Raw genomic sequence first — 27786 nt, 5'->3', positions numbered from 1 at the left:
CCCCCCAATCTCCTTGTTATCTCCACTTCTGACACATGCCCAACCCATATCAGCATACCCTTTACAGCTGTCTTAACCACACTGTTTTTTATTACCACACCGCTGTCTTACCCTTTCATCACTCACTCGATCAAACCACATTTCATTTCCAAGACACCCACCCTCCTCTGCACAGGTTTATCTTTAGCCCATACCGTACAACCAAATAATAATGTGGGGAATATTATACCTTGAATCTTACCTACTTATTCCTCCTTAGATAAAGATCTTTCTTTTTGCACATTCTTTAGTGCTTCTAGAACCTTCACTTCCTCACCCACCTCAAGGCTCACTTCCACTTCCCTGGTACCATTCACTGCCATGTCCACTTACAGTAATCTAAAACACTTCACTTCCTACAGTTTTTCTCATTCAAACTCACAGTCCAAGTAATCTGTCCCTCAACTCTGCTGAACATAATAACTTTACTTATATTCTCATTTATTCTCATCTTCCACATTTCACATGCCCTTCCATACTTAGTCACCAATTTCTGTAGTTTTACACTTGATTCTGCTACCAGTGTTATAGTGTCGGCGGAAAGAAATGACACCTACAATGAAAACAAATGCCAAATATGGGAAATAGGGAAATAGGAAAAAAAAGAGGATCAATCAGGGTATTTTTATTCATCCTGATACTTCGTGATGTCTCCTCTGAGCTTCCTAACTTATTCAAGACGGTCTGGCATACTCCTGGCCAAGGATCCGAAGTATTCTTTGTCAGTATTTTTCCACACCTTGGTGATCGCCTCTTTTAGGTGTGGGACGGACGTTGTCTGGATAAGGGATAACTCATGCTTGATGTGTGCCCAGGCATTCTCAATCGGGTTGAGATCTTGGGAATTTCCCGGCCACTCAAGCACTTCGATGTTTGTGTCCTCCAGCCACTTTTTGACGAGGTCTGAGCCATGACAAGGGGCCCTGTCATGCATAAACACGCCTTCGGGCCGATGAAGGTCATAGAAATGGTGCATGTGATCCTTCAGCTCATCCAAATAATTTGCAGCACGCATTGTCTCATTTATAGGGAGAAAAAATAAGTCCCCAGCTCCGTTGGCGCCACTGAAAATTCCCCAAACCATCACTGAAGGAGGATGTTTGACTGCTTTTGCTGTGTATCTAGGATGGTAGCGGTTGGAGTTTGTGCATCGGTGGCAGCGCTTAACACAGACACGTGCTGTCTTGAAGGTGCTGTCTTGAAGGTCGATTCATCGGAGAAACAGGTCTGCATCCATTTCTCTGGGGTCCAGTCTTGGTATCTTCGTGCAAATTGAAGTCTATGGCGCTTCATGCCGGCTGTTACAAGTGGCTTCGCTGCCACGTGTCATCATGGGAGGTGGAGGTGACGCTGCAAGTGTTCGCAAATGGTGCGGGTAGCAATGTTTCGTAGCAGCTCAGGGTACATTCTCCTGAGTTCTGTGTACGTAATAAACGGGTTTTTCAACGCTTCACACCGTAGGATATTGTCTGTCTTCTGAGAGGTTTTTCTTGGCCTCCCAGAGCGTGGTTTAGGGGCAGGAACCTGGTTGGGGGCAAGCTCCCTCCCGGCATTGAGAAGCCTGAAGACGGTTGACCGAGAACGTCCAACTCGGGCACAAATATCTTTAATGGAGACGTTTTCCTCCCTCAAAGCGAGGATACGGGACCTCTCCTTCGACGTCATGGTTCGACCCATATTTACTGACGTGGGGCACTATGGGGACACGAAATGGCATTGGGCGGTATCTGGGAGGTAGCACAGGCAGGAGTGCTAAAATGATATGTCCACACACCGCAGAGTTTTCAGGCAACTGGGGCAGTCAGTCGCCCTGGGTTACGCTCGAGGCATGAAAACATTTCAGATGTTGCCAGAGAGAGCCACCGCTAACATAAGGTAGTTTGTGGCGGCCTTTTTTGAGGTATATTTTTCATTGCATTTCAATGGGATGTGTCATTTCTTTCCACCGACACTTTATATCATTAGGAAACAACAGCTGACTCACTTCCCAGACACTTTCATCCTTTACAGAATGCAAACTTGTGCCTCTCTCCAAAGCTTGCATTTACCTCCCTCTCTACCCCATCCATGAACAAATTGAACAACCATGGTGACATCACACACCTCTGCTGCAGACCAGTTGTCGCTCTTCTCTCTTTCTACTCACACACATGCCTTACTTGATAAAAATTTCTTGCTGTTTCTTGCAGCTTTCCTCCTTCACCATAAATTTTTGAGACTGTCTACATAGCATCTCTAGCATCCTTATTACATGCTTTCTACAGATTCATAAATGCTGCATATAGATCCATCCATTTATGTAAGTATTTCTCACACACATTCTTTGGTACAATTGCCTAATCCACACATCCTCTACCACTTTTGAAACCACCCAATCTGATGCTCTGTATGTGCCTTCACTCTCTAGGTCACTACCCACCCTTACAACTTACCTGGTATACACTCAACAAACTTATACCTCTATAGTTTAAACACTCACTATTATCCCCCTTCGTTTTTATACATTGGCACTGTACATGCATTTTACCAATCCTCAGGCACCTCACCATGATCCATACATGCATTGAAAGTCCTAACTAGCCAATCAACAACACAGTCACCCCCTTTTATAATGAATTCATCAGCAATACCATCCTCTTCAGCTGTCTTGCCACATTTCATCCTTTGTAAAGCTTTCACCTCTTCTCTGTTCACCAAACCTCTTTCCATGACTCTCACACTTTGCATACCACCCTGACCCAAACACCTTACATCTGCTGCCCTATCATCAAGCATTCAACAGTTATTCAAAGTACTCTCTCCAAGTCTCCCTCACTTCATCACTACCTGTTACCATTTCCACTTTTCTCCCTTTCACTGACGTTCTTATTTGTTCTCTTCTTTTATGCACATTATAGGCTCCTTACAAAACATCTTATTCTCCCTAAAGTTCACTGATAGTAGCTCACCCCAACTCTCATTTGCACTTTTTCCCTGTAAGTACTGCCCAAATGCCATCCTTTTCTTTTTCATCCACACCTGGAAAATCCTAGAAGGTATGGTTCCCATCTTTCATTTGAAGATAACATCTTACTGGCAAGACAAAGTTGGTGCTTTTAAAATCCTTCCTCTGAAATCCTAAGGTGCATTATGAGGAAAAATAAAGAACACCTTAAGAATCTGGGGCCCAGGACTATTCATCACCAATAGAAATGAGATAGGATATACAGTAGAGTGCACTGGACAAGTACTTACAAAGAGTATCAGACTAGCCAGGCTGTGGGGCATTTGTAGGCTGAGGGGCTGCACCTTCCAATAACTTGGTTGACCAACAACCAAATCTAATGGCCTGGGCACAGACCAGGCTGTGTGGATGAAGACACAAACACTTCACCATGTAACCATCAGATATTAGGTTACATGCTAACTGGTAGGTATGCAAAAGAGAGACTCTTGATGTGAATGTGCTGAGAGTGGTAGCTTGTGTGATATCTCATCATTACTTGTTGGGGCAAGGGTTAAGATTTGTCATTTTTTGGAAAAGAGAAATTAATATGGGTGAGATGATGGTAAAATTAAGTAGGCTTGGATACGACTTGTGTGAAGAAATACCAGGAAAGATTGAGTGTAGTATGGCCTGAGTGATTAAGCAAAGCTAAAGGAGTGGTTCAGGAATGGGAGGTATTTAGGGAGAAAGTACTTGAGGAGCCTTACTAATTCCATCTCCAGAATCTGCAAATGGTAATTAAGGTCAAAAGAGGGATGACAAATTTCAAAAATGTCAGTGTAACACCACCTTTGAAAATGTATGGGGAGGTGGACAAGGTTTTTTGCAGATGCTGTATCTCCTCCTGGGCATTGTTGATTATCTTCATTCATTAGTGATAATTTTCTCTGATCAGTTTTCCAAACAGTGAAACACATCATAACCACCAAATTAGAAATGTGAAAAAACTTTCTCCCTTGAAAGATTAGAGTAAACCAAGAAACAAGAGATGTAGTCCTCAGCTTACTCAGGGAGAAATACAAAACATGTAGTAGGAATGGTGCTATCTTACCATTACGCTTCCACCACAACCTTATTTCTCCCTGGGTAAACTGAGAACTGTGTCTTATTCCTTATGTGATGTTCTTTCATTTCTTAAGAGGAAAATATTTCTTCACATTGCTGTGTTAGTATTGAAGATCTGTTTCGATGGTGAATGAGACTGATCTGGTGATAGCACTAAGTTGCATTGATTGTTTTTTCTTGTTTTATGTCAGATATTTTCATACCAGCTCATAAATTAGGCAATTTGTATTACAAGCACTGTGTTATATGGTAAATACTGGTTATTTTGTGTGTTGTCATAGTAAGGAAATTGAATCTTTACCAGGCTCTTGCTCAGCTTTGTTTCAAAACATTCAAGTCATAATCAATAAAATGATGTGGTAAATTGTGTTTTTCATTTTTTCTTTTACACAGTTATCTTCAAAAGGTTCTTACTTAATTCATGAATGAATAGTCATCTACAGATATCTAGAAGAAAATTGCTTGCATAGGTGGGTCTTATCATTGACAGTGATGTTCTTTTCAAAACATTCAACATATAATTGATAGAATATCAGTAAATCGTGTTTTTCAAATATAGTTCCACACTTCTAATTATCAGGCTCTTACCTAATGCACAGATAAAATGTCTTATACATATTCAGAAAAATCTTGGAGAAAGTAGCTATATAGCTACAATAAATGGAAATCTTACTGAGCATTAATGATGATACTTAGCCCAAAACATTTAACATATGATTAGTAAAATGGTACCATGAATTGTATTTTTCTTATATTTCTCTTCTCAGTTCTCTTCAATAGGTTCTTGCCTAATGTATGAGTTAATGATTGCCATATTCTGATAAATATAGGAGAAAATAGCTGAAATAAGTTGAAGGTTTACTGAGCATTAGAGATAATATGTTCGATGTAATTAACATTTCATTGATGAAATGACAGTGAATTGTATTTTTCACATTTTTTTATAGACTTCTCTTCTGTAGGTTCTTGCCTCGGGCATGAATAGTCACCTACATATCCAGGTGAATATGGGAAAAAATACGTCACAACATGCCTTGCATGTAGCTGTTGGGAAAGCTAGTCAGAGCAAAGCTTCACACCTTGCTGGTGAGAATGGACACAACTGCTTTGTGTCAGCCATTTGGCAGAGGGTACTGTAAAAATAGCGTATTTTGGTAAAAAGGGGGTTAATAAATAACAACTTTCTTTCATATATGTTTGCTATTTCCTATACGAGCAAGGTAGCACTGAGAATGGATGACGTATGCCTTAGGGGTAAAAACTCCTCACTTGGCTCACTCGTCTGTCCCTTTCCAGCCAGCATTTCCAAGTCCCAGTTCAAAAAAGAGTATGCTATATTAGAATCAACTGTAGCTTATTTTTGTCAAAATATTTAACTAATCTTGACATAGAGATATTTATCATTTTTGCATTAGTGATGGTATGTAACCAAACTGATGTACTTCATGTAATGCAATCCATTCGACACCTCTTCCCTTTACACCAAACCACTTGCTATGGCTGTCGCTCTGCATACCTCCACATCCTAAGCATCCCACATCTACCACTTTGTCATCTTACACATTTAATATTCCTTCGGTATACTCTCTCCATTCACTTATTACCATTTCTCTATAAGCTCCTTTTACTATTGTTCCCATCAGATTAGGCAAGAACACTGGTTTTAGGAGTGTTAGAGGGTATGTGGATCAGGTGTTTGCTCAGAAGACTTTGTATGAGAAGCACAAAAGAAACAGAGGGATTTGTATGTGAAATTCATGGACCTGAAGACTGTGTATGATAGGGTTGGTTGAGAAGCTTTGTGGAAAGTGTTAAGAATATATTGTGTGGAAGGAAAATTACTAGAAGCACTGAAAGTTTTCATCAAGAGAGTGAGGCATGTTTGTAGGAGATTAGGGTGAGTGATACCAGGTGAAGGGTTGGACAGCAAGGGAGATGAATGTGAGGGTTTTAGAGAAAGAGAGGTACAAGCCTTCAGACTGGTGGGAATGTGAAGGCCTAGGAGTTAAGTCAGTTATTGTTTGTTAATGACATGGCACTGTTGGCAGATTTAAGTGATAAACTGCAGAAGCTGGTTCCTAAGCTTTGGGGAGTGTGTGAAAGGAGAAAGTTGAGTGTAAGTACAAATAAAAGCAAGTTTAGTTGTGGAAAAAGAAAGTTTACTTGGAGTATGAGTTTGAATAGTGAGAACTTGGAGGAAGTGGAGCATTCTAGATACCAGGGAGTGGACATGGCAGCAATTGGAACCATGGGAGCTTAAGTGAGGGGGCTAAGATCATGGTTGTGTTAAGGAGTGTGTATTTCATATGATAGTTTTATGTATGATTTTTTCTTCCCTAAAAAGTCTGTATTTGTTATTAGATGTGATGGACAGTCAGAGTGTGAAGACAGGAGTGATGAGTTGAACTGCCCCTTACCAATGTGTCAACCAACTCAGTTCCGCTGTGCCAACAGTCAGTGTATTGGTAGGTACTAGAAGACTGTATGATTTAAGTTTCCAGCTATTTGGTTGTTGATTCTGCCACCTAACAAGTTTGAAATTGATTGGTAGAAACAGAAACAGCCAGTCAGAACTAAAGGTTAAGATTCAGTTCAGCTGTTACCTTGTCATACTCAAATTTCATTGAATCATTAATTTAATGGTCCTTTTATGTCGAAGAACCTTTGAATTAAGTTTTGGCACAAGAATCTTATTTATGGCTTATATCTGTTTTATGGGTAGCATTTATTTCCTCATTCTTTTTAAAAAAACAATTTTCCAGACAAATCTCAGGAATGTGATGGTAAAAGACAGTGCAGTGATGGGACCGATGAAGTTGGATGCTGTGGTGTAGACCAAGTTATGTGCGTGTCAACAGGTCTTTGTGTAGATACAGCCATACACTGTGCTGGTGGCCGTCGGCCATGCCCTGACAGTCCAGACCATGCCTTGTGTTCCACCTGGGCTACAGATCCTCCAGATGAAACTGGAGCAGCAAGTAAAGCTCCATATATAGTGGGTGTAGTAGCATCAGTATTAGTGCTCATATGTGTGATTGCTTTGGTGGTATACTACAGGCGAAGGCCATCTTTGCTGGATGATCACGAACTGGAGCCCCAACCCAAACAATCCCAGACGAGACAGTATCGGTTAGTGATGTCTTCTTGGGGTAAAAGCTACACAGCAGTACCAGTTCAAGGTGAACCCCCACCTGGAGAACCCCATTCGTCTATTGGTGTAGGTGGTCCTTCTGCACATGGAATGTGTAGGGGCATAATTAATCCAGGTGCAGTACCCCGAGGGATGTTTGATCCTGCTCCAGTAACAGGAGCATCATCATCTTCCTCTTCCATGACTCATTACCCACGAGAAACACTTAATCCTCCGCCCACTCCTGTAGCAGAAAGTAGAGGGCGGTGTCAGGAACCTCATTGTTGCTATAATGCCCACCATGCCCCACCCTCAACCCTTCATTCTTATCGCCACTACAAGACCCGTAACAGGCCTCCCCCTCCCACACCATGCTCTACAGATGTTTGTGATTCAGATGTTTATTCATCAGCCATATCCCCACGTAGGACTCACTGTTACACTCCAGGCTCTACCACTTATTACTCTTCTCCACCCCTGACAGACTATGACTCTGATCCTCACCCACCTCCTCCTACCCCACAGATGCAGTATATGTGTGACCTCACTTCGTGCCCTCCCACATCTTGTCCTCCATCACCTTCCACAGAGCGCTCTTACTGTACTCGTGCCCCCTGTCCTCCACCACCTTCACCTATAGCATCAGACTGAAGCACTTCATCTGTAGTTTGTTCCTGTAAATAGAATTTGTCCTTCACATTCAATGTTAAAAGTTTATATTATTGTTATTCCTGTTTAATATCCTCAGTTACTTTCTATTGGAGTTGTTACCTTCACTCAGGGGAGTTTGACAAACCTCCTGTTTGATTGACTGAGTCAGGGAGCATGAACCGTAATTTTTATTGTAAATCGTTCGTTTAGTAAGTAAATGAAAAGTACAAAGCAATTTAACATATGTAGTTCATTTACTGCAACTTGCCTTTTTAATGTGATACTTGGCTTCCACATGGCAGCCTGGATAGATTGCCATTTTGAACTTTCAAAGCAAAAATTTAAGTGTCGTGCAAATTTTTGGCATGGCATGGAAAGGGTCATATGGAGGAGGTTCCTCACTGCCAAATTACTAATCTTGTCACTTAGGAATTACACTGTATTTTTTTTGGCAAACTAGTAACTCCTCTTCCATGATCCATCCCATGCCCTTGGGTCATATTTTCAACTGTGGACATATATGGGTGATTGATGCTGCATACTTTCTGGCTAAAGAGGATGCATTGCATTTGAACCAAGGAATAACAGTGCTTACAAATTTCAGTTGTCTAGAGTTTATCCTCCTTGAAGCTAGGGATCATTCAGAGGGACACTAAACTCATGATTACCATAGTTCTAAAATACCAACCAAGTAATTGTATGGTGCACTTTCCAGCAGTGTTTTTTATATTACCCATTTGCTCACTTTTGTAAGACAAATACCAGAAGTGTCTTATATTTTGTATTATTATTATTGTTTCTTTCTATACAGTCTTTTTATCTTTTAGAAGCATGGCTGGAATACATTATTGATTAAACTATATCCTTTTGTAGAAATTTTTTTACACATTTATATATATTGTAGTGAAATGGGCATGTGACCCTAGTCAAGTTTTTCAAATCTTGGAGAATGGAACTGTATTTTATATTGCTCCATGTTCATATTTTATGTTCCTTTTTATCACATTAAGACTGAATGGTTTTCGTTAGGGTGAGAACATTGAATATGAATGTTTGAGTTAGGATTGCATTGTAAAAGAGTAAATGAAACCTAGAATTGACCAGTGAAAGCAAGCTTCTTGAAATGAATAGTATTTTTATGAGTTTTTCATTGATGGTCTGATTGTATAATATGTGTTTTAACTAGAACACAAAAGCCTCTATCATTAGTGACATGGACCAACGAGAAATGATCTCCAGAAATATTTTTTTTCACTTGATGTGCTGCAAAAACATATGCATGAATATTCTTACAGTAATGGCATATACAGAAGAATCAAGTTACAGCAGAGGAATGTTTGTCATTCAAAAGCTAGATTACATAGAAAAAAATTAATACCCCTTTTTTAAGGTACAGGCAATGGAATCTTTCTGTGAGGAGCCAATTTAGACGATTCACTGATTGTTTATAGTGCTAACTAAAGCTGATACATCAGGCACTGAGATGAGTCATGAATTTCCTTATACCTTCAAAGTACCCAGTTAAGCTTATACCATACCCTAGCAGTCACATCCATCTTCTCAAATGCAGATTTTATGTTGAGTTAGAAATTTTGTTTCGGCCAATGAAGTTAGAATACTTTATGTACCTGTTGAGTTAGAAGGTGATGATACACTTTGATATGTGTCAAGCACAAAGCTTGTGGCTTTACTAATCCGTACTGCCTTGGTTTATAGGAAGATTAGCAAAACGTGCTTTTGTGGAAAGTTGTCTTATTCAGCTGACCAAGATCATTTTCATTTATCCATAAGTCTCAAGCTTCATCTAATTTTGTTTTAGAATTTTAAAACTGAACAGGGTAATGTAAATAATGAAAAATACTGAAATGAATACATTTGGAAACAAATTGTAAACACATTTGTGCTGGAATTTTATCTCGCTAACAACCAGTTAGTGTGGCAAATGTAGACATGAGCACTGTAAATACAAGATGGCTGAGATAGATATAACTATGTACTACAGATGGAGTTGCTTCCATCAGTGGGTGTCGAAAGTTTATGTTTTCAAGAAAGATATCTATCCCAAATCTTCATAGGACAATGCCAGACACCTTTTCCATAAGGGAGCTTATTCTTAATGATAGCAGACCAATAGAACATAGCTGGAGTTTGCCTGTAGTTATTAGCGCCTTCATTACAACTCTTCTTTCTTGCTTGTTCTCAGTTTCCTCCATTAGTGAGGTAATGTCAGAAATTGGTGACTGGGCCTTAGAGGAAATATCCTAACTTTTCTCCTCAGTTTATTCATTCTTTTGGAAAGCAGTGACACAGAAGGAGGGAATTTCCAGCCTCCTTATCCCTCCTGTCCCCAGGGATAGACCATAAAAGCAATTGAGCCCTATCATTAAGGGTTTTGACAAAAAGGATCAGAATATCATGCATGCGTCATTTATTTCAGCACAGAATGAGAAAAATATGCATATGGAAAAAGGGGTAAAATTTCACAGTCCCATCATGCCATCACATGAGAGAAAATCAGTTTGAAGAGGAAGGCTATTACTAAAAGAAATTTTTTACCACATTCCATTTTTCATTAAGGTAGAACTAACAAAGTGACCAACCCACTCATGCAGTTCATGCATGATAGAACCAAGAAAATCTCCAAAAGAATTTTACAGTTAAAGAGAATAGAAAGGAAAGAAAAAATATACATGTAAGATAGACAAAATGAATAAAGTTGAAATGTAGGATTTTGCATGTAAATTCAAAGCTTGGAGAAAAGAGACTTAAAAAAATCCAAGCTCATCAGAACAGGACAGTCATCAAGTACAAAAATCTGAAATATTATTAGAAGATAAAACCTAAAAAAGAATTATGTTCATGGACAAGAGGATATGGAGGATGATTTAAACAGTGGAAGATTTGAAAGCACTGAGTAGCAAATTAGAGATCAGCAGATATAATGAATGAAAAAAATAAATAAAGCATATGAACAACGGTGAAGAAGCATAATTCTTGTAATGAGAAAGTTGGAAGGGCACCTGCTAATTTTAAGAAAATACCCAAAAGCATCGGAAATAAAGTCACAACTAAAAGCATGTCCCGAAAATCATCAAAAAGTAAACAGAACAGACTAAAACTGCCAGTTTGGACTGAGAGATCCTGAGGGAAAAGAAAGTCATTGAGGATTCAGATATGGATACCTATTACTTAGTTTGATTCATCTGAAGAGATAGCAAAGAAGAGAAAAGCATATGATGTTGCATAGAAACTTAATCATTAGTGAATATTCTAAGCCAGAAACAAAGGAAATGTCTTATAACAACTGATTGGAACCCAATATCGTCACTGATGCTATTCCCTGTAATTTCCTCCTGTAGAAGAGGAATTCATAGGAACAATTGATGTCATGTGTCAAGAGAGATGATTATCCAGTTTGAAATAGTGTTATATCAGAGGAAATATTGAGTCCATAGAAGCCAATTGCCTCAAAATACAATTTAGATAATATTTTTGATGCTGGCAAAAACAGGGATGATCTTTTTGATGGATTTGAATGAGTTCAGTTGTTATTACCAACCAACAAGAAATCTTTGAGAAGATTGGGTTTACAATCCCTTTTAGAGATATGATGCAAAAGGCTGAATGGAAATGAGTTTTCAGCGATCACATTTTTCTCAGGGTTCACTTAGACCAGGCACATGGAGTCATATTTCTGCTAGTCATTTATCATTTATGATGGTTGTAGTTACAGTTTATCATTATTAGGATGGTCGTGTTCTCCATATATGGAATTTACTCACATAGAATAACTAAATTAGGGAAAAGGATTGTTTTACACAGAATTTTGTGAATAGTCATCTTGACAGAAAATGGAAGAAAATCCAAGAGTAACAGCCATTTCAGGGTTAAACTTGAGAATCAGATGGCAAAGGTACTTTCACACCATATTTTTTTGATAAAGGTGCAGGTTGTACCTCTCCAATCCAGCACTCTGTGGTCTGGCACGTTTTGAATCTGCTGCCATTATTTATTAGTTTGTGGATCTGCCACCAGGGCAGTGCTGATAGCAGCGCGAAGGTGCCAAAATCTGTTTACACTACAGCCGAGTTAATTAACAATCCTGTTAATTTCTTATATTCATCTTTATTATAGCCCTTCAGGATGTCATCTAAGAGACCAAGAGGTGCAGAAGATGTGCTAGTGCTAATAAGCATAAGCATAAATCATTATCTATGCTTGAAAAGGTGGAGCTACTGAAATGATTAGATAAAGGAACTTCTGTAAAGAATTTGTGTGAGTACTATGAGATTGGATTGTCAACTGTGTATGGCTTAGGAATCAGTTTCTGTTTTACGGCATTTTCTGTGGTCCAGCAATGGCCAGGTTCGAATTAAAGAGGTACAACCTGTACCGATATAATCTATTTTAAGAAAGATGTGATGATGGAGTTAGGTGAAATTGGATAATGAAAAGCAGAGTAAACCATTATCAGTGGACCAATTCACAGGAAATTCTCCTTGCCTATTCTGGATACCCTTTTGTGTTCATCACCTGACCCGATGGGTAATTTTCTGAGGCCAGATTGCAATAGAGGAAGTTCAACTTAAATTCACCGGTAGATGTGAAGGACATATAATCACAGGAACTGACTTTAGAAAAGTATGCCATGAATTGCATGGCTCCTAACTGCATTGAGAATAATGGACCAAATCAGTTTTTAGGTTGAAAACAATAAGATTATTCAAATTTGTAACTCATAAGGAATTTATTTTTTCATTAAAACAATGAATTGCAAGTTTGTAAATTGTGATGTTGAATTTTTGCAAGTTGTTGAAAGCGTATGTTCAATTGATGTATGTGCAGGCAGTCAGAAATGAATATTTAACTAAATGTGCTGTGGTTGATTCATTGTGAACCTTTATTATTTATGTTCAAAAAATTTTCATCCATAATGATGTAGAAATCTTCATTTCTGCCGAGTGTCATCCTTGTTATTTGTTTATTGATTTACATAACTTATAAAAAGGTAACTACATAAAAGCTGTACCTAAGGTTGTTGGATGTCCTCACTTTTGTCAGCCTCTGAGATGGGTTAGAAACCCCAGCTTAAGAAAATTAAGTCTAACAAAGTGTATGCTTGTGTACAGTCTGCAAAAAAGTCTTGTTGTACTTGCAGTGCTTTACATTTTGAAACACAGGAGAAATGGTTTAGATATATTCCCATGAGTGTAGTCATGTATTGGTATGCCTGACCTCCATATTCAGCAGTGACACTGTTTGAACAAGAAAGTATTGGTTGCTGCTGGAGTAGTGAAGGAACTTACAGTAATACTTCTACTGTATATTCCTGTCATTTGCAGTGTATTGAGAACTTCCTTGTTTTTGTTATACCTGAATGCCTATATTAGGCATTATGTAAAACACAAGAATCTTGCAATCAGATTATAATGAAATATATGATAATGAATATTTCAAAGATATTATGATGAAATATATGATAATATTTCAAAAATATTGCAGTTATGCTTCATTTTATTCGAATCACATTTTGTGTGGTCTTATTCATTTCATTCTTGTTTCATGTGAAGCTGTTGTATTATTCTTGCATTTCATTCCCACTGAATGGAGTCTCTATAACTCCCATATATGAATTCAAGTCTGAATTGCTATTTGCAGTGTGAGGAGATAGTATCTGAAACAGACAGCTGAGCTGTAAAGGAAAAAATCTGTTAGCTCCTTTTTTATTCATCCTTCTTTGAAAAAAGGATACTTTTAGTGTCCCACTCCCACCCCTGTTAGTCACAGGAATTATGTGGGTTGTATTTGTTTACCTCATTCTCCAGGATTTTTTTTTTATTGTTATACTTTGTCGCTGTCTCCTGCATTAGCGAGGTAGCGCAAGGAAACAGACAAAAGAATGGCCCAACCCACCCACATACACATTTATATACATACGTATACATACCTATACATTTCAATGTTTACATACATATACATACACAGACATATACACATGTACATATTCATACTTGCTGCCCTCATCCATTTCCGTTGCCACCCCACCACACATGAAATAGCACCCCTCCCCCCATGCATGTGCGAGGTAGTGCCAGGAAAAGACAACAAAGGCCACATTCATTCATGCTCAGTCTCTAGCTGTCATGTGTGATGCACCGAAACCACAGCTCCCTTTCCACATCCAGGCCCCACAAAACTTTCCATGGTTTACCCCAGATGCTTCACATGCCCTGGTTCAATCCATTGACAGCACGTCGACCCCGTTATACCACATCGTTCCAGTTCATTCTATTCCTTGAAAGCCTTTCACCCTCCTGCATGTTCAGGCCCCAATCGCTCAAAATCTTTTTCACTCTATCCTTCCACCTCCAATTTGGTCTCCCACCCACTTCTCCTCATTCCCTCTGCCTCTGACATACATATCCTCTTTATCAATCGTTCCTCACTCATTCTCTCCATGTGACCAAACCATTTCAATACATCCTCTTCTGCTCTTTCAACCACACTCTTTTTATTACCACACATCTCTCTTACCCTTTCATTACTTACTCGATCAAACCACCTCACACCACATATTATCCTCAAACATCTCATTTCCAGCACATCCACCCTCCTCCGCACGACCATATTTATAGCCCACGCCTCGCAACCATATAACATTGTTGAATTTAGTTTTACATATTGGTTCTTGAACATTTATGGTTGATTATGCTCCAAAGTCATGTGATTAATGGAAAATTAGCTTTCATATATTTGATGATTCCTTATAAACCATCCTGTTCAGATGTTTCCCTCAGCAAAACTATTAGATTTTCTAATAGTGTTAGTCAGTCTTTCTCTTAGTGTTTTCTGTGATAACCACTTAGTATTTGGTAAAAGGTAAGTCATCCCTTTAACTTCCCAGTGGTCTTTATCTATTACAAGTATTGTTGCAAGTACTTCTTAAACTATCACTAAAGCTGTGAATTACTCTGGTTTGTTCTATTCAGTAAACAGATCTCCAATTTTATTTCAAAGGTCCAAGCCAAAGAATATGGCATGAGGAAGGGATATAAGAAATGCAAGAAATAATCAGATACCATCTTACCAAAATGACTGAAGTGATGTTGCTCATTTCAAATTCATCGAACACACTGGTAGTGATGTTAATTGTACATGGTCCACCACAGGTAAATAGGAATAGGAATGAAGGTAATGATAACAGGGATGCAGATTTTTAGGTAATACAGAATGGAATATAGAAGAAAATCATGAAGTGTATACAATAGTGAAGAATATTGAGTACATTATGGCCTAGCTAAAGGGCATCACCACCTGGTATGACTTCCTTTTGTTTAGGCTTATCTGATTGAAATGAATTGTATTGGCTTTGTTAAGTTTGAGCTAAGTTCAAATGTAACAAAACCAGTATAATGTGTTTCAACCAGTTAAGCTTAAACAAAAGGAAGTCATACCAGGAGGTGATGACCTTTAGCTAACTAGGGCATCACCTCGTGGTATGACTTTCTTTTGTTTAAACTTAGCTGACTGAAGCAAATTATATTGGTTTTGTTAAGTTTGAGGTGATTTCCATATCACCTTTTGAATGTCTTGGTACTACTGGCATTCTGGCAAAAATAAGTTCCGCCTGCACATTCAAGTCCTGTGCCATCATGGAGGGTCTAAACCGAAATGGATAAATTGGGCTGTGCCATTTTTTTGTTATTGTAGGTTTAATTTGCTTGAACCAAAATAGAGACCATTATTGTGCAGCATTGCAGCGATTTGTTTTTTGTGTAGTAACATACTTATAGGTATTTGTTTAAAAAGATGGGAGGAAAAATTCACAGAAGGTAGAGGCTGAAATTAGTCATTGTGTTGTGGCTGTCATCACAGTATTAAGTCAACAGAAAGAATGTTTCCCTTTTCAATTTTGGTGATTTAGATTATATTTGAAGAAAATTTCTAAAGAACAAATGGTTTAAAGTTGTATCTTTAAGCTGAAAAGCTTTGTACATGGGGCCACATCTCAGAATAAGGTAGCTTGTTTGTTTGTCTTCCACTTTTCCATATCCTTCAAAGTAGATTATAGGTGGCTTAAAATTGTAAGAACAATGGCTCATTTACATACCAGTGAAGATTACATTTTACTGCATTGGAAATACATGGCTGGAGTTCACCAGTTACAGAAACTATTTTGCTATGGCTACTCCTCCTTCAGGGAGTTCTTGAAGGGAACAGGCATCAGAGATATAGATAGATAAAAGTTTTGAATAAATTGTCTATTAGGTACTGTTATTGTGGTTATCTTCATGGTTTTTATTTAACCTGGGACTCAAGCATCAACCCTAGAATTGGATTGCATTTGTCTTGGGACACATCAGTATCAAATCTAGAATCAGGGGTTGGGTATTACCAGAATCACACATTAGATCCAAAATGGAGACAGAGTTTTATATATCATTCTTTAAACCCTTAGGTTAAGTTTTCTGATTTTTAAGGTATTATATTTTGTTAGCATGATACCCTATAATCCCTCAGATTAATGTTATTTCTTGTCATGATGCTTTGTTGCTCCTTGTTTGCAAATGATCAAGCAAAACATTCTTTAAGTGTTACATATTTCCATTTCATTGCACTTATACTGACAGCAGAATGTGCAAGCAGAGTGCTACTTCTCTGCTGAAAGTAGATGGAAACGACATAAAAATTTACTATTAAAGAAACCGCATTTTTAGGAAGGTTTTTCAAATTATTTGATATGGTAGAGGGTGAATTAGTAGCAGATATAACAGACTTTGCTCTACACATGGCCCACTTAATCTTTTGCAGTTCCTCTGAATTAAAAAAACTCAGTTTTTGATTTTCTTTGGTTTAGTAACCTCACAATGCAAGTTTATGGACAGGAAATTTTCCAAGATCTTTAGTGTTACCTAAACAGTGGAAGGGAGATTGAGACAGAAAATAGATTTTTCAGCTTGTAACAGGGTTTTAAAGTTTGTGCTTCAGAGTAATGATTCATTAGACCATCACCCAGTTTTTGACATTCATTAAGCAGTTGCAGTAGTTTTAAGAGTTGCATATTTTTGTATCATCATTTCATTGAAACTTGGTTTTCATGTCCATGTTCATTGACACTAAAGTTTCCATCTTTTCCTTTTAGAGGAAAGATTTATGTGTTACCCTAGATATGCTTTGGCCTGTCACATGTAGGATTACATTAAATTAATGTTCCTCATACTAGGAATTTATGTATGTTTTTTGAATGATATATTTGAACGTAAGTGCCCTTCTTCCTAGACATGAATTTTGTCAAAAATCTCTCTGATTTATATATCATGGTTTATTTTGAAAAGTTTTGGGTAGTTCCTTGCTGGTAAAGGGGATTTGGGGGTTATTTTCCAATTTTGCTTAGATAATCTTGAACGGACCTTTTTTCCTGAATGAAATTACTTATCAGAAAATGGGCAGATTGAATGCATTTCCTCTCAGACACAAGGTGAATACCAAAAATTTGCAAACTCATGGGGACACTTATGATCTTGTTATATAGAAATATGGGACAAATTCAACTTCCATGGTTTGGGGTTCAGTTCTTCATGTCACCTCTCCATAAATTCTCAATCTTCTTCATTTCATGATCTATGTGATTGCCTTGGTTTGTCCAAGGAAGCAGTTATCTCAAACATCATACCTATGAGTCAGACAAATTTTATTGTAGCTTATAGATGCAAAATAATTCATATCCTCTTTATTGTACTTGTGAAAGTGATACTTTAGCAGATCACTTGCTTTGCATTAGAGATCACACTGCTGAATTGAAGTTAGATAAGGAGGTACTTTAATTTCAAGAGGGTGTGGGTTCATTTAGACAGATTTCAAGGTAAAGAAAAACATTATGTGGATTGTTTGCTATTTCCAGACATGTTAGGTTCGGTGGAAGACACTCTGTTTTTGAGAAATACAGAGCATTATCAACAATTTCCTTTCTTACGTAGTGCTACACGCACAGTATTCAAACTATGATATATGTGGAAAAGGAGGGATAGTCTAATAACTCATTACTTTGTCTAGTCTATCTATAGTTTATTTTTTATATTTTTTTATATCTGTAAAATATCTAGTTCAAGTTTTTGCTGCAGATGACTTCATTGGAAAAAGAGCAAACAGCATTACAGCTTAATTCATAGAACATTGCTTCTGGTAATTAGCTGAATTACTTGAATGTAAAGGATTCTCATGTCCTCTTATGAGTACTTTGAAAAGGGACTTTTTGAAATTCATTTGTTAGAGAGTCTCATTGTTTGATCAGTTATTTCTGCCATATTTGAATTCATGAAATACTGAAACTGATTTCCAGGAAAAGCTGAATTATCTGACATATGCTGGACTTACGAAATGCCAGATTGAGAACGTACCATTTGCAAGAGTGTTTCTGTACAATATTTTACTGGAATTCTGATAGCATATAGCATATTAATGTTTTATCTTTCATTTTTTTTTTTTTTTTTTACCATTTCCTGCATCAACAAGGTGGTGCAATGAACAGACAGAGAAAAGGCCTCATTTGTTAATATGCCTTCTCTAGCTATCATGTGTAATGTGCTGAAACTACAGCCCACTATCCACAACCAGGCCCCATAGACCTTTCTGTGGTTTCCTTCAGCTGCTTCATATGCCCTGGTTCAGTCCACTTATAGCAGATTGCCCCTCTGTACCACATTGCTCTATTTCTCTGTATCCTATGTATGCCTTTCACCCTCCTGTATGTTCAGGTCTTGAGCAATCAAAATCTTTTTTACTTCATCATTCCATCTCCACTTCTGACACATTTTCACTTAGTCAACCTCTCCTCACTCATTCTATATTCTATATTTTATATTCAACACATCCATGCCGTGCATCCGTGTAACAATGTTAGGACTACTTTCCCTTCAGACATGCCCATTCATTCACCCTGTGTCATCTTTTTCCATAGTACCATTCACTTCCATGTCTACTCCCAGGTATTTAAAACACTCCATTTCCTCCAAATTTCCCATTGGAACTCGCTATCTATCTTTCTGTTTATGTCTCTGATGCCTGCTTGTTCCCTCTGGAAACTCCCATCAAGAGGTTGGCCATGGCAAAAGTCTCTCTATTTATCCCTGTGCTTACATGCCTTATACACATACACCATTGCACTTATTCTTTACCCATTTCCATTCTGTTTCCTCATGTCACAGGTGGTTTTCTCACACCAACCCCATCAATTGTGTTATTATGTACTCTCCTTGTAAACTCCCTGTCTTGCATTCTTTCCACTCACCCAAATTACTTTAAAGTATCATGTTTCACCCGCTCTGCCAATCCAGAATTCATTCCCTTGGCACTCCCTACCATACCAGATATCTTATATTCCCTTTCATTACTGTCTTCATTCTTGTCAAATAACTCATTTTCACTACCTGGATTCTTGACCTTTGTGACTCATCCCATGTCCATGTTTCAGCTGCATAGGTCAGCTGCGGGAGGACTGTGCTCTCTCTTAATCCATTTCCTCATTTCAATACTTACACCTTTACCTTTCATTATTCTATTAAGGGACTCAATGACTCTTCTACCCAATAATGATCTTTCTCTTATCTCTCCTTCTGTATCACTGAACTTATCCAAGATAGCTCCCAAATACTTAGATTCTATCATCTATTCCAGTTTTCCTCCCCCCATATGTATAACACAGTTTAGTGCACTTTCTTTGCAAAATTTGTACTTTCACTGTTTCCTTTCAAACACTCAATAGTTTTCTTTCAGTCATCTACTCACACACATCATAACACAACCTTTTTCGGACTGACAATCCTGCCACTCTCCCCCTTGACCCCGTGAGACCTAATAAGTTTGCTTTTAGTCTCAACTTCCTCCTCTCACAAACTCTTCCAAAGTCATACACCAACTTCTACCACCAGTGCTGTATCATCAGAAAACAAGCTAACTTGCTTCCCAGGCCCTCCTCAGTCCTCATTCCATTCTCACCAATCCTTCCAGTACCCTTGCATTTACATCCCTCACCACCCCATCCATGAACAAATTAAGGAGTCATAAAATCCCAAAGACCCACAATCCCTGGAACAACTCACCCTCCCCTTTTTTTATACTCATACACTCATCTTACACTCACAATAAAAGTTTGTCATTGCTTCTTGAAGCTTTGCCCCATTCTGTGTATTCCTAAGATCTTCTGGAAGGCATCTTTATGAGTCTTATCACATATTTTCTCCAGATCCATAAATGCCTCTTACAAATCCCATTTCTCTGTAAGTATTTCTTTCATGTATTCTTCGTATTCTTTAAAGCGAACACCAAATCCACACGCCCTGTACCACTCCTGAAACCAGATTGATCCTCCCAAATCTGATACTCTTTATGAGCCATTACCGAGTCAATTATCACTCTCCCATACAACTTACCAGGTACACTAAATACACTTTTAACTCTGTAGTGCAAACACTCACCTTTGTATCCCTTGCCTTTATATAATGGCATTATATGTCTATTTTGCCAATCTTCAGACACCTCATTATGTTCTAAAGTATTAAATTTCTGTAACTCTTTAATGATAACAATGGAAGAAATGTTTAAATCATTTGGCATTGGCTTTGAAACTGGTATTTATATTATTATACTTGTTACTGTCTCCTGCAACGGCGAGGTAGCACCAGGAAACAGACAAAAAATGGCCCATCCACTCATATACACACATATACACATAAATACCCTTTTTTTTTTTTTTTTTTTTTTTTTATACTTTGTCGCTGTCTCCCGCGTTTGCGAGGTAGCGCAAGGAAACAGACGAAAGAAATGGCCCCCCCCCCATACACATGTACATACACACGTCCACACACGCAAATATACATACCTATACAGCATTCCATGGTTTACCCCAGACGCTTCACATGCCTTGATTCAATCCACTGACAGCACGTCAACCCCTGTATACCACATCGCTCCAATTCACTCTATTCCTTGCCCTCCTTTCACCCTCCTGCATGTTCAGGCCCCGATCACACAAAATCTTTTTCACTCCATCTTTCCACCTCCAATTTGGTCTCCCTCTTCTCCTCGTTCCCTCCACCTCCGACACATATATCCTCTTGGTCAATCTTTCCTCACTCATTCTCTCCATGTGCCCAAACCATTTCAAAACACCCTCTTCTGCTCTCTCAACCACGCTCTTTTTATTTCCACACATCTCTCTTACCCTTACGTTACTTACTCGATCAAACCACCTCACACCACACATTTTCCTCAAACATCTCATTTCCAGCACATCCATCCTCCTGCGCACATCTCTATCCATAGCCCACGCCTCGCAACCATACAACATTGTTGGAACCACTATTCCTTCAAACATACCCATTTTTGCTTTCCGAGATAATGTTCTCGACTTCCACACATTTTTCAAGGCTCCCAAAATTTTCGCCCCCTCCCCCACCCTATGATCCACTTCCGCTTCCATGGTTCCATCCGCTGACAGATCCACTCCCAGATATCTAAAACACTTCACTTCCTCCAGTTTTTCTCCATTCAAACTCACCTCCCAATCGACTTGACCCTCACCCCTACTGTACCTAATAACCTTGCTCTTATTCACATTTACTCTTAACTTTCTTCTTCCACACACTTTACCAAACTCAGTCACCAGCTTGTGCAGTTTCTCACATGAATCAGCCACCAGCGCTGTATCATCAGCGAACAACAACTGACTCACTTCCCAAGCTCTCTCATCCCCAACAGACTTCATACTTGCCCCTCTTTCCAGGACTCTTGCATTTACCTCCCTAACAACCCCATCCATAAACAAATTAAACAACCATGGAGACATCACACACCCCTGCCGCAAGCCTACATTCACTGAGAACCAATCACTTTCCTCTCTTCCTACACGTACACATGCCTTACACGCACATATACCCATACACGCACATATACATGCATGTACATATCAATAGATATACATACATAACATATACACATATACATACACAGACATAGATATTCCTATGAGTCCACGGGGAAAATGAAACACGAATGAACGTGGACTCGTAGGAATATCTTGATCACGCGCAAAATTGTGATCCTTTCCAGACATAGATATATATACATACGCATGTACATATTCATACTTGCCTACCTTCATCTGTTCCTGGCGCCTCTCTGCCCCACAGGAAACAGTATCGCTACCCCCTGCTTCAACAAGGTAGCACCCAGAAAACAGACAAAAAAGGCAACTCATTCATGCACAGTCTCTAGCTGTCATGTGTAATGCACCAAAACCACAGCTCCCTATCCAAATCCAGGCCACAAAGACCTTTCCATGCTTTACCCCAGACGTTTCACTTGCCCTGGTTCAGTCCATTGACAGCATGTCGACCCCGATATACCACATCATTCCAAGTCACTCTATTCCTTGCATGTCTCTCACCCTCCTGGATGTTCAGGTCCCAATTGCTCAAAATCTTTTTCACTCCATCCTTCCACCTCCAATTTGATCTCCCGCTTCTCCTTGTTCCCTCCACCTGTGACACACATATCCTCTTTGTCTCTCTTTCCAGGACCCCTTTTGCAAGTGTGCTCTCCTTACCCCCATTACCCCATTTACAGGGCTTCTTCAGCCCAAAGATTGTGCTGTATTCAGTTGCAGGGACAGGATGGACTCCTTTGATGAAGTAAGTTCTTTGAAGAGACTTTCATCTTTTGTCAGCAAGTAGTGATACAGCCCCGACTTTTTATTATCAATGCAACCTCAAGCATATGATGTCAAGTAGCACTGATTCAGTTTGAACCATTCACACAATATTTTGTTTTCTGCTGAATGTAGGGTTTTGTAGATTCTTTTGCTTAGTGACATATTTTTCTGATTCTGGAAAAACTTTCAGCAAGTTTTGGGAGTAGATTGAATGTGTTAGATGCAATCTATGAATGCTGTTTACCTCAGTACAGTAAACCCCATTCTAATGGACTTCACTGTATTGGATTCAGTTTCTGACAGCCCTTTGGATTCCATCAGACTAAGTTTGGGATCTGATAGACATTTCTGTAAAAGTCTGTTGCATTGCAAATTTAATCAAGAAAGTTTAGGATGTAACAAAATATTCTTAGTTCCAGACCATGATACAGTATGCTAGGGATCAGAAGAACATGTGACTGCTCATTGCATATCACCTTGGTGCATATTTTCATTAATTTTCTAACACAGTGTTCTCTCTGCACACAAACACAATGTTATATGCTGATATATCATAATCTAATGATAGGGTATTATCTTTTAAGCCATTACATCTACAAAGATGATTTAAATTTTAAGACAAGTGCCTAATTGGTCCACATATAAACAAACTTAATGCTGATGTTCTTATGCATTTGCCATGTTTCTTATGGCACAAAGGCCTGTCTTTTTGTATTAGATGATAGCAGAAGAGAATGCTGTCAGTGGTGCATTTGCAAAGAGATCCATGAAATCCCTTAGCATTGCTAAAAATGATTGAACATCAAGTGTGGGGAGAGTAGCTTGTTCCTCATGTAAGCCCCATGCTTTACGGGGAGTTGATTCTGAAGACTCCAGATGACCCTGGCAGTGTTCCTTTCGATTCAGAGTAATCTTTGCTACTCCCATCCTTGAAGGAGTAAGGTAGGTATCCATTACACTTGTTGATATTTTATGAGGGAGATTCTGGACACAACTTTTCCAGTCATTTAAATCCTGGATAGTAAAGCTTTTACTGTACCAGTATTCATTTAGAGTATAATCAGTTGCAGTTGTTTGAAATATTCTTTTCCAATGATGTATATTACATGAATAGTACTGTCAATTTCACTAGGAATTATATCATACGTATACCATGTATGTTTTTTTTCTTTGTTTTTTTTATTATACTGAGAAAAATACAAGAGGTGAAAAAGAGGGCAAATGTGAGTTGGAGTGAGAGAGTATCATGATATCTTAGGGAGAATAAAAAGATGTTTTGGAAGGAGGTAAAGTGCGTAAGAAGAGAACAAATGGGAACATCGGTGAAGGGGGCATATGGAGAGGTAATAACAAGTAGTGATGAAGGGAGGAGGTGGAGTGAATATTTTGAAGGTTTGTTTAATGTATTTGATGATAGAGTGGGAGATATTGGGTATTTTGGTTGGGATGGTGTGTGCAGAGAGGGTGAATGGTTTGGTGAACAGAGAAGTAGTAAAAGCTTTGTAGAAGATGAAAGCTGGCAAGGCGGTGGGTTTGGATGGTATTGCAGTGGAATTTATAAAAAAAAAGGGATGACTGTGTTGTTGATTGGTTGGTAATGATATTCTATGTATGTATTCTATGTATTCTATGCTATGGATGCTATTTTGTGTGTGATGGGTGGCGATGGGAATGGATGAAGTCGGTAAGTATAGATATGCACATGTGTATATATGTATATGTCTGTGTATGTATATGTCTTTCCTTGCTCTACCTCGCTAATGCGGAAGACTGTGATTAGATATAATAATGATAATCCTGGGAATATTTAATCTAGTTCCTTGGTTAAACTTTTCATTTTCAGATTGAAAAAGTACTTTGAATATTGACATGCTTTGATGCATGGAGGATTTCCCTCATTGCATTATCTAGATATATTTTTGGGTAGACAGATGCTCTTCAGAATTAATTGAAGAGTGTGGGATGTCTTCTTTGCTAGTATGACACAAAGTTTTTAGCACTTGATCCTTATAGGTCATTTAGTATACTTTAGTATTGATATATTTGGAGATTACTGAGAGTAGTGGGACGATTTACCTCAGGTTGGTACAGCAATCACGTATATGCTTCTCTTTTTTTTCATGATTTTTTTTTTTTTTAAGAGTGTCAGCTTTTTGTCATCAAGTTTTACTTTGACTACATCATAAGCAGTCCAGAGATGCTTGGAAGTAGCTATGGTCCTGTAAGTACAGTCCTCAGGCTTTCACTTTCCTTTTTTGAATGACAATTTTTGCAGTCCCTCAACTTCTTGGTCATGAATATTCATTGAAAAATATTTTTTCCCTGTTGTTACCTGTACTACTTTAATCAATACACCAGTGGCTGGCTTGTTCGAAAGATGGTCTGTTTATGTTTTACCTGATATAGTGATATATACTTAGGCAAAAAAGGAAATATGGGGTACCTTGTTTCTTACTAGTGAAAGTGCTTCTACTTATTTTGACGTGGATGCCTTGCCGTTATTAGCATATAGCACACTTGACAAGAAGACATTTGAGGAATTTGAGAAGCTGTGTTGATACAAGTGTATTATTGGGAATGGAATAAAGTAATTATATAGAATGTATCTTTAGAACTTGTAAGCACAGAGGAATAGTTTTAAATATGTGAAACAAACACTGAAACAAACAGTTGCCAACCTACGCATCTCATGTATGTCTAGACATTTAATTTGCATTGTAGAATATAGTGAATCTAAGATATCAGTTCTGACTGCTTGAGTTTTATGGGAAATTGGATTAGGTAATGAAAACTGCTATTATATGGAGTCACCTCAGCACCTGAATAGTGAACAGTGAGTGGTTAGTGAAAAACCTAGCTGATGAAAATTTTTCAGCCTTGCTTTTCATTAGAGGAGTAGAGAAGCCTGTCATATGAAGCATTAGTTGCTGCTTTAACTTTGTACTTTAGCACTAATTTTATTTAGCTGCCCACTGTACTTTAACACTAATTTTATTTAGCTGCCCACTTTTACTGCATTACTGATGCATCATTTCATGATTTTCACCTGACAACAGAATTATATTTTCAAGTGATCTTGTGTATGTCAGAAGATATTTCTTGGGTTCTTGCATATGGTTTATCCTATCACTTTTAGCACAAAAAGACAAAATGAATGTGAACATTGGAAGTTGTCACAGTTAAATTAATTCAATGACAGCAGAATAAAAAAGAAAGTGCCTCATATGAAAAGATGATGATGTAATTATGCTACAGTCATGGAATGTAGAGTGGCGGCTTGTTTTATTAGGTGCTCAAAAAATAAAATGGCAAGGTGAACCACTCTTTGAGTATAGTGGTCTTGTGCTTATGTAATATATATTGATTGAGATAATTGATTTGGACTAGCTAGTTTTAGGAAAATGACCTCCATCAATACTAGGATTATGGTAAGTGATTTTTGAAGCTGTTATGTGACCTATAACTACTACCTCAGATGTACTAACTACATCACTTTAGAATGTAAATATTCAACAGAATCATTATATTGACAAATAAATCTTTCACTCCAAAGGAGTCTATCATTTCCTTGCTGCTGGAAGTAGCTTTTAGAAAAGGGGTTGTAGTGTAAAACCAGGACTCGTTTAAGAAAGGGGTCATGAGGCAGTTAAAGTAATGATAATGATAATTTTTTTCATACTTTTTTGCCGTTTCCAGCATTAGCAAGGTAGTGCCAGGGACAGATGAAGAAATGGCCTCATTTGCTCTTATCCATTCTTTACCTGTTATGTACTAAAGCTACAGCTCCCTGTTCACAACTAGGACCCACAGACATTTCCAGTTTTATCTGGTAGCTTCATATGCGTTGGTTCAGTCCAGTGACAGCTCCACTTCACTCTATCTCATGCATATCTTTCACTATCCTGCATGTTCAGGCCCGAGCATCCAAAATCTGTGTCACTCCATCCTATCATCTCCAGTTTGGTTCCCCCCTTTTTTTTTGTTTCTTCCACTTTTGACATGTATATCTAATATGTTAACTTTTTTCACTCATTTTTTCCATATGTTCAGACCGTTTAAGCCCACTCTCTTCAGCTCCCTCAACCATACTCTTTTTATTACCACACATCTCTCTTACCCTTACGTTACTCACTCGATCAAACCACCTCACACCACACATTGTCCTCAAACATCTCATTTCCAGCACATCCATCCTCCTGCGCACAACTCTATCCATAGCCCACGCCTCGCAACCATACAACATTGTTGGAACCACTATTCCTTCAAACATACCCATTTTTGCTTTCCAAGATAATGTTCTCGACTTCCACACATTCTTCAAGAGGGGCAAGTATGAAGTCTGTTGGGGATGAGAGAGCTTGGGAAGTGAGTCAGTTGTTGTTCGCTGATGATACAGCGCTGGTGGCTGATTCATGTGAGAAACTGCAGAAGCTGGTGACTGAGTTTGGTAAAGTGTGTGGAAGTAGAAAGTTAAGAATAAATGTGAAAAAGAGCAAGGTTATTAGGTACAGTAGGGTTGAGGGTCATGTCAATTGGGAGGTGAGTTTGAATGGAGAAAAACTGGAGGAAGTGAAGTGTTTTAGATATCTGGGAGTGGATCTGGCAGCGGATGGAACCATGGAAGCGGAAGTGGATCATAGGGTGGGGGAGGGGGCGAAAATTCTGGGGGCCTTGAAGAATGTGTGGAAGGGTGTATAATATCCAGTTATAAATATTTTCTTGGGAATTAGACGTGATGATGGTCATTATTATGCATAAAACACACATGGTAGCAATTCACCATATATTGCTAACAGCGGATACTTATATTATTGGCAGCAGAAAAGTCTAGAAATGGCAACCCTGTCTAAGCCGAGTAGCCTGTGGTGTGCTGTCAGTATCAGCTGATCACTCTGTCAGTGTGGCTGTTGCCCTGAGCATTTTACCTTCCCTCCATGTACGGTCTATGTATAAATCTAGCCCATACAAACTGTAGTTTACTACCTATTGTGCTCTATGTTTGGTGTCATTTGATACTGTTCAGCTTATATTTCCAACAAAACAGAAGAACAGGTCCAATTATATACTGTGAACATACTTAGTGTGAATAATTGGACAGCGACATGAACATTGTATATGAACCAATCAGCTACCTTCGCTATGGAAGAAGGGCATGACTTCTGGGCCAATGTAGTGTATGGTGACTAGAATGTTACAAGGTTAATAACA

The 27786-nt window shown here is 38.4% G+C and overlaps 1 protein-coding gene across 1 annotated transcript in view; it reads left to right on the top strand.

Moving 5' to 3' along the window:
* arr (low-density lipoprotein receptor-related protein 6) overlaps window positions 1-25793 on the top strand; it is a 258989-nt gene extending 233196 nt beyond the window's left edge. Inside the window, exons 22-23 of the mRNA XM_071668200.1 lie at window positions 6452-6555; window positions 6853-25793. Of these exons, the coding sequence (XP_071524301.1) occupies window positions 6452-6555; window positions 6853-7871 (1123 nt within the window). The 3' untranslated portion in view covers window positions 7872-25793. The remainder of the gene's footprint in view (window positions 1-6451; window positions 6556-6852) is intronic.
* The last annotated feature ends 1993 nt before the right edge of the window (window positions 25794-27786 follow it).

This window comes from Panulirus ornatus, chromosome 2 (assembly GCF_036320965.1).
Source record: "Panulirus ornatus isolate Po-2019 chromosome 2, ASM3632096v1, whole genome shotgun sequence".
Classification (NCBI taxonomy): domain Eukaryota; kingdom Metazoa; phylum Arthropoda; class Malacostraca; order Decapoda; family Palinuridae; genus Panulirus; species Panulirus ornatus.
The sequence above is the reverse complement of the archived record's forward strand: the minus strand, read 5'-3'. Positions and strand labels throughout refer to the sequence as shown.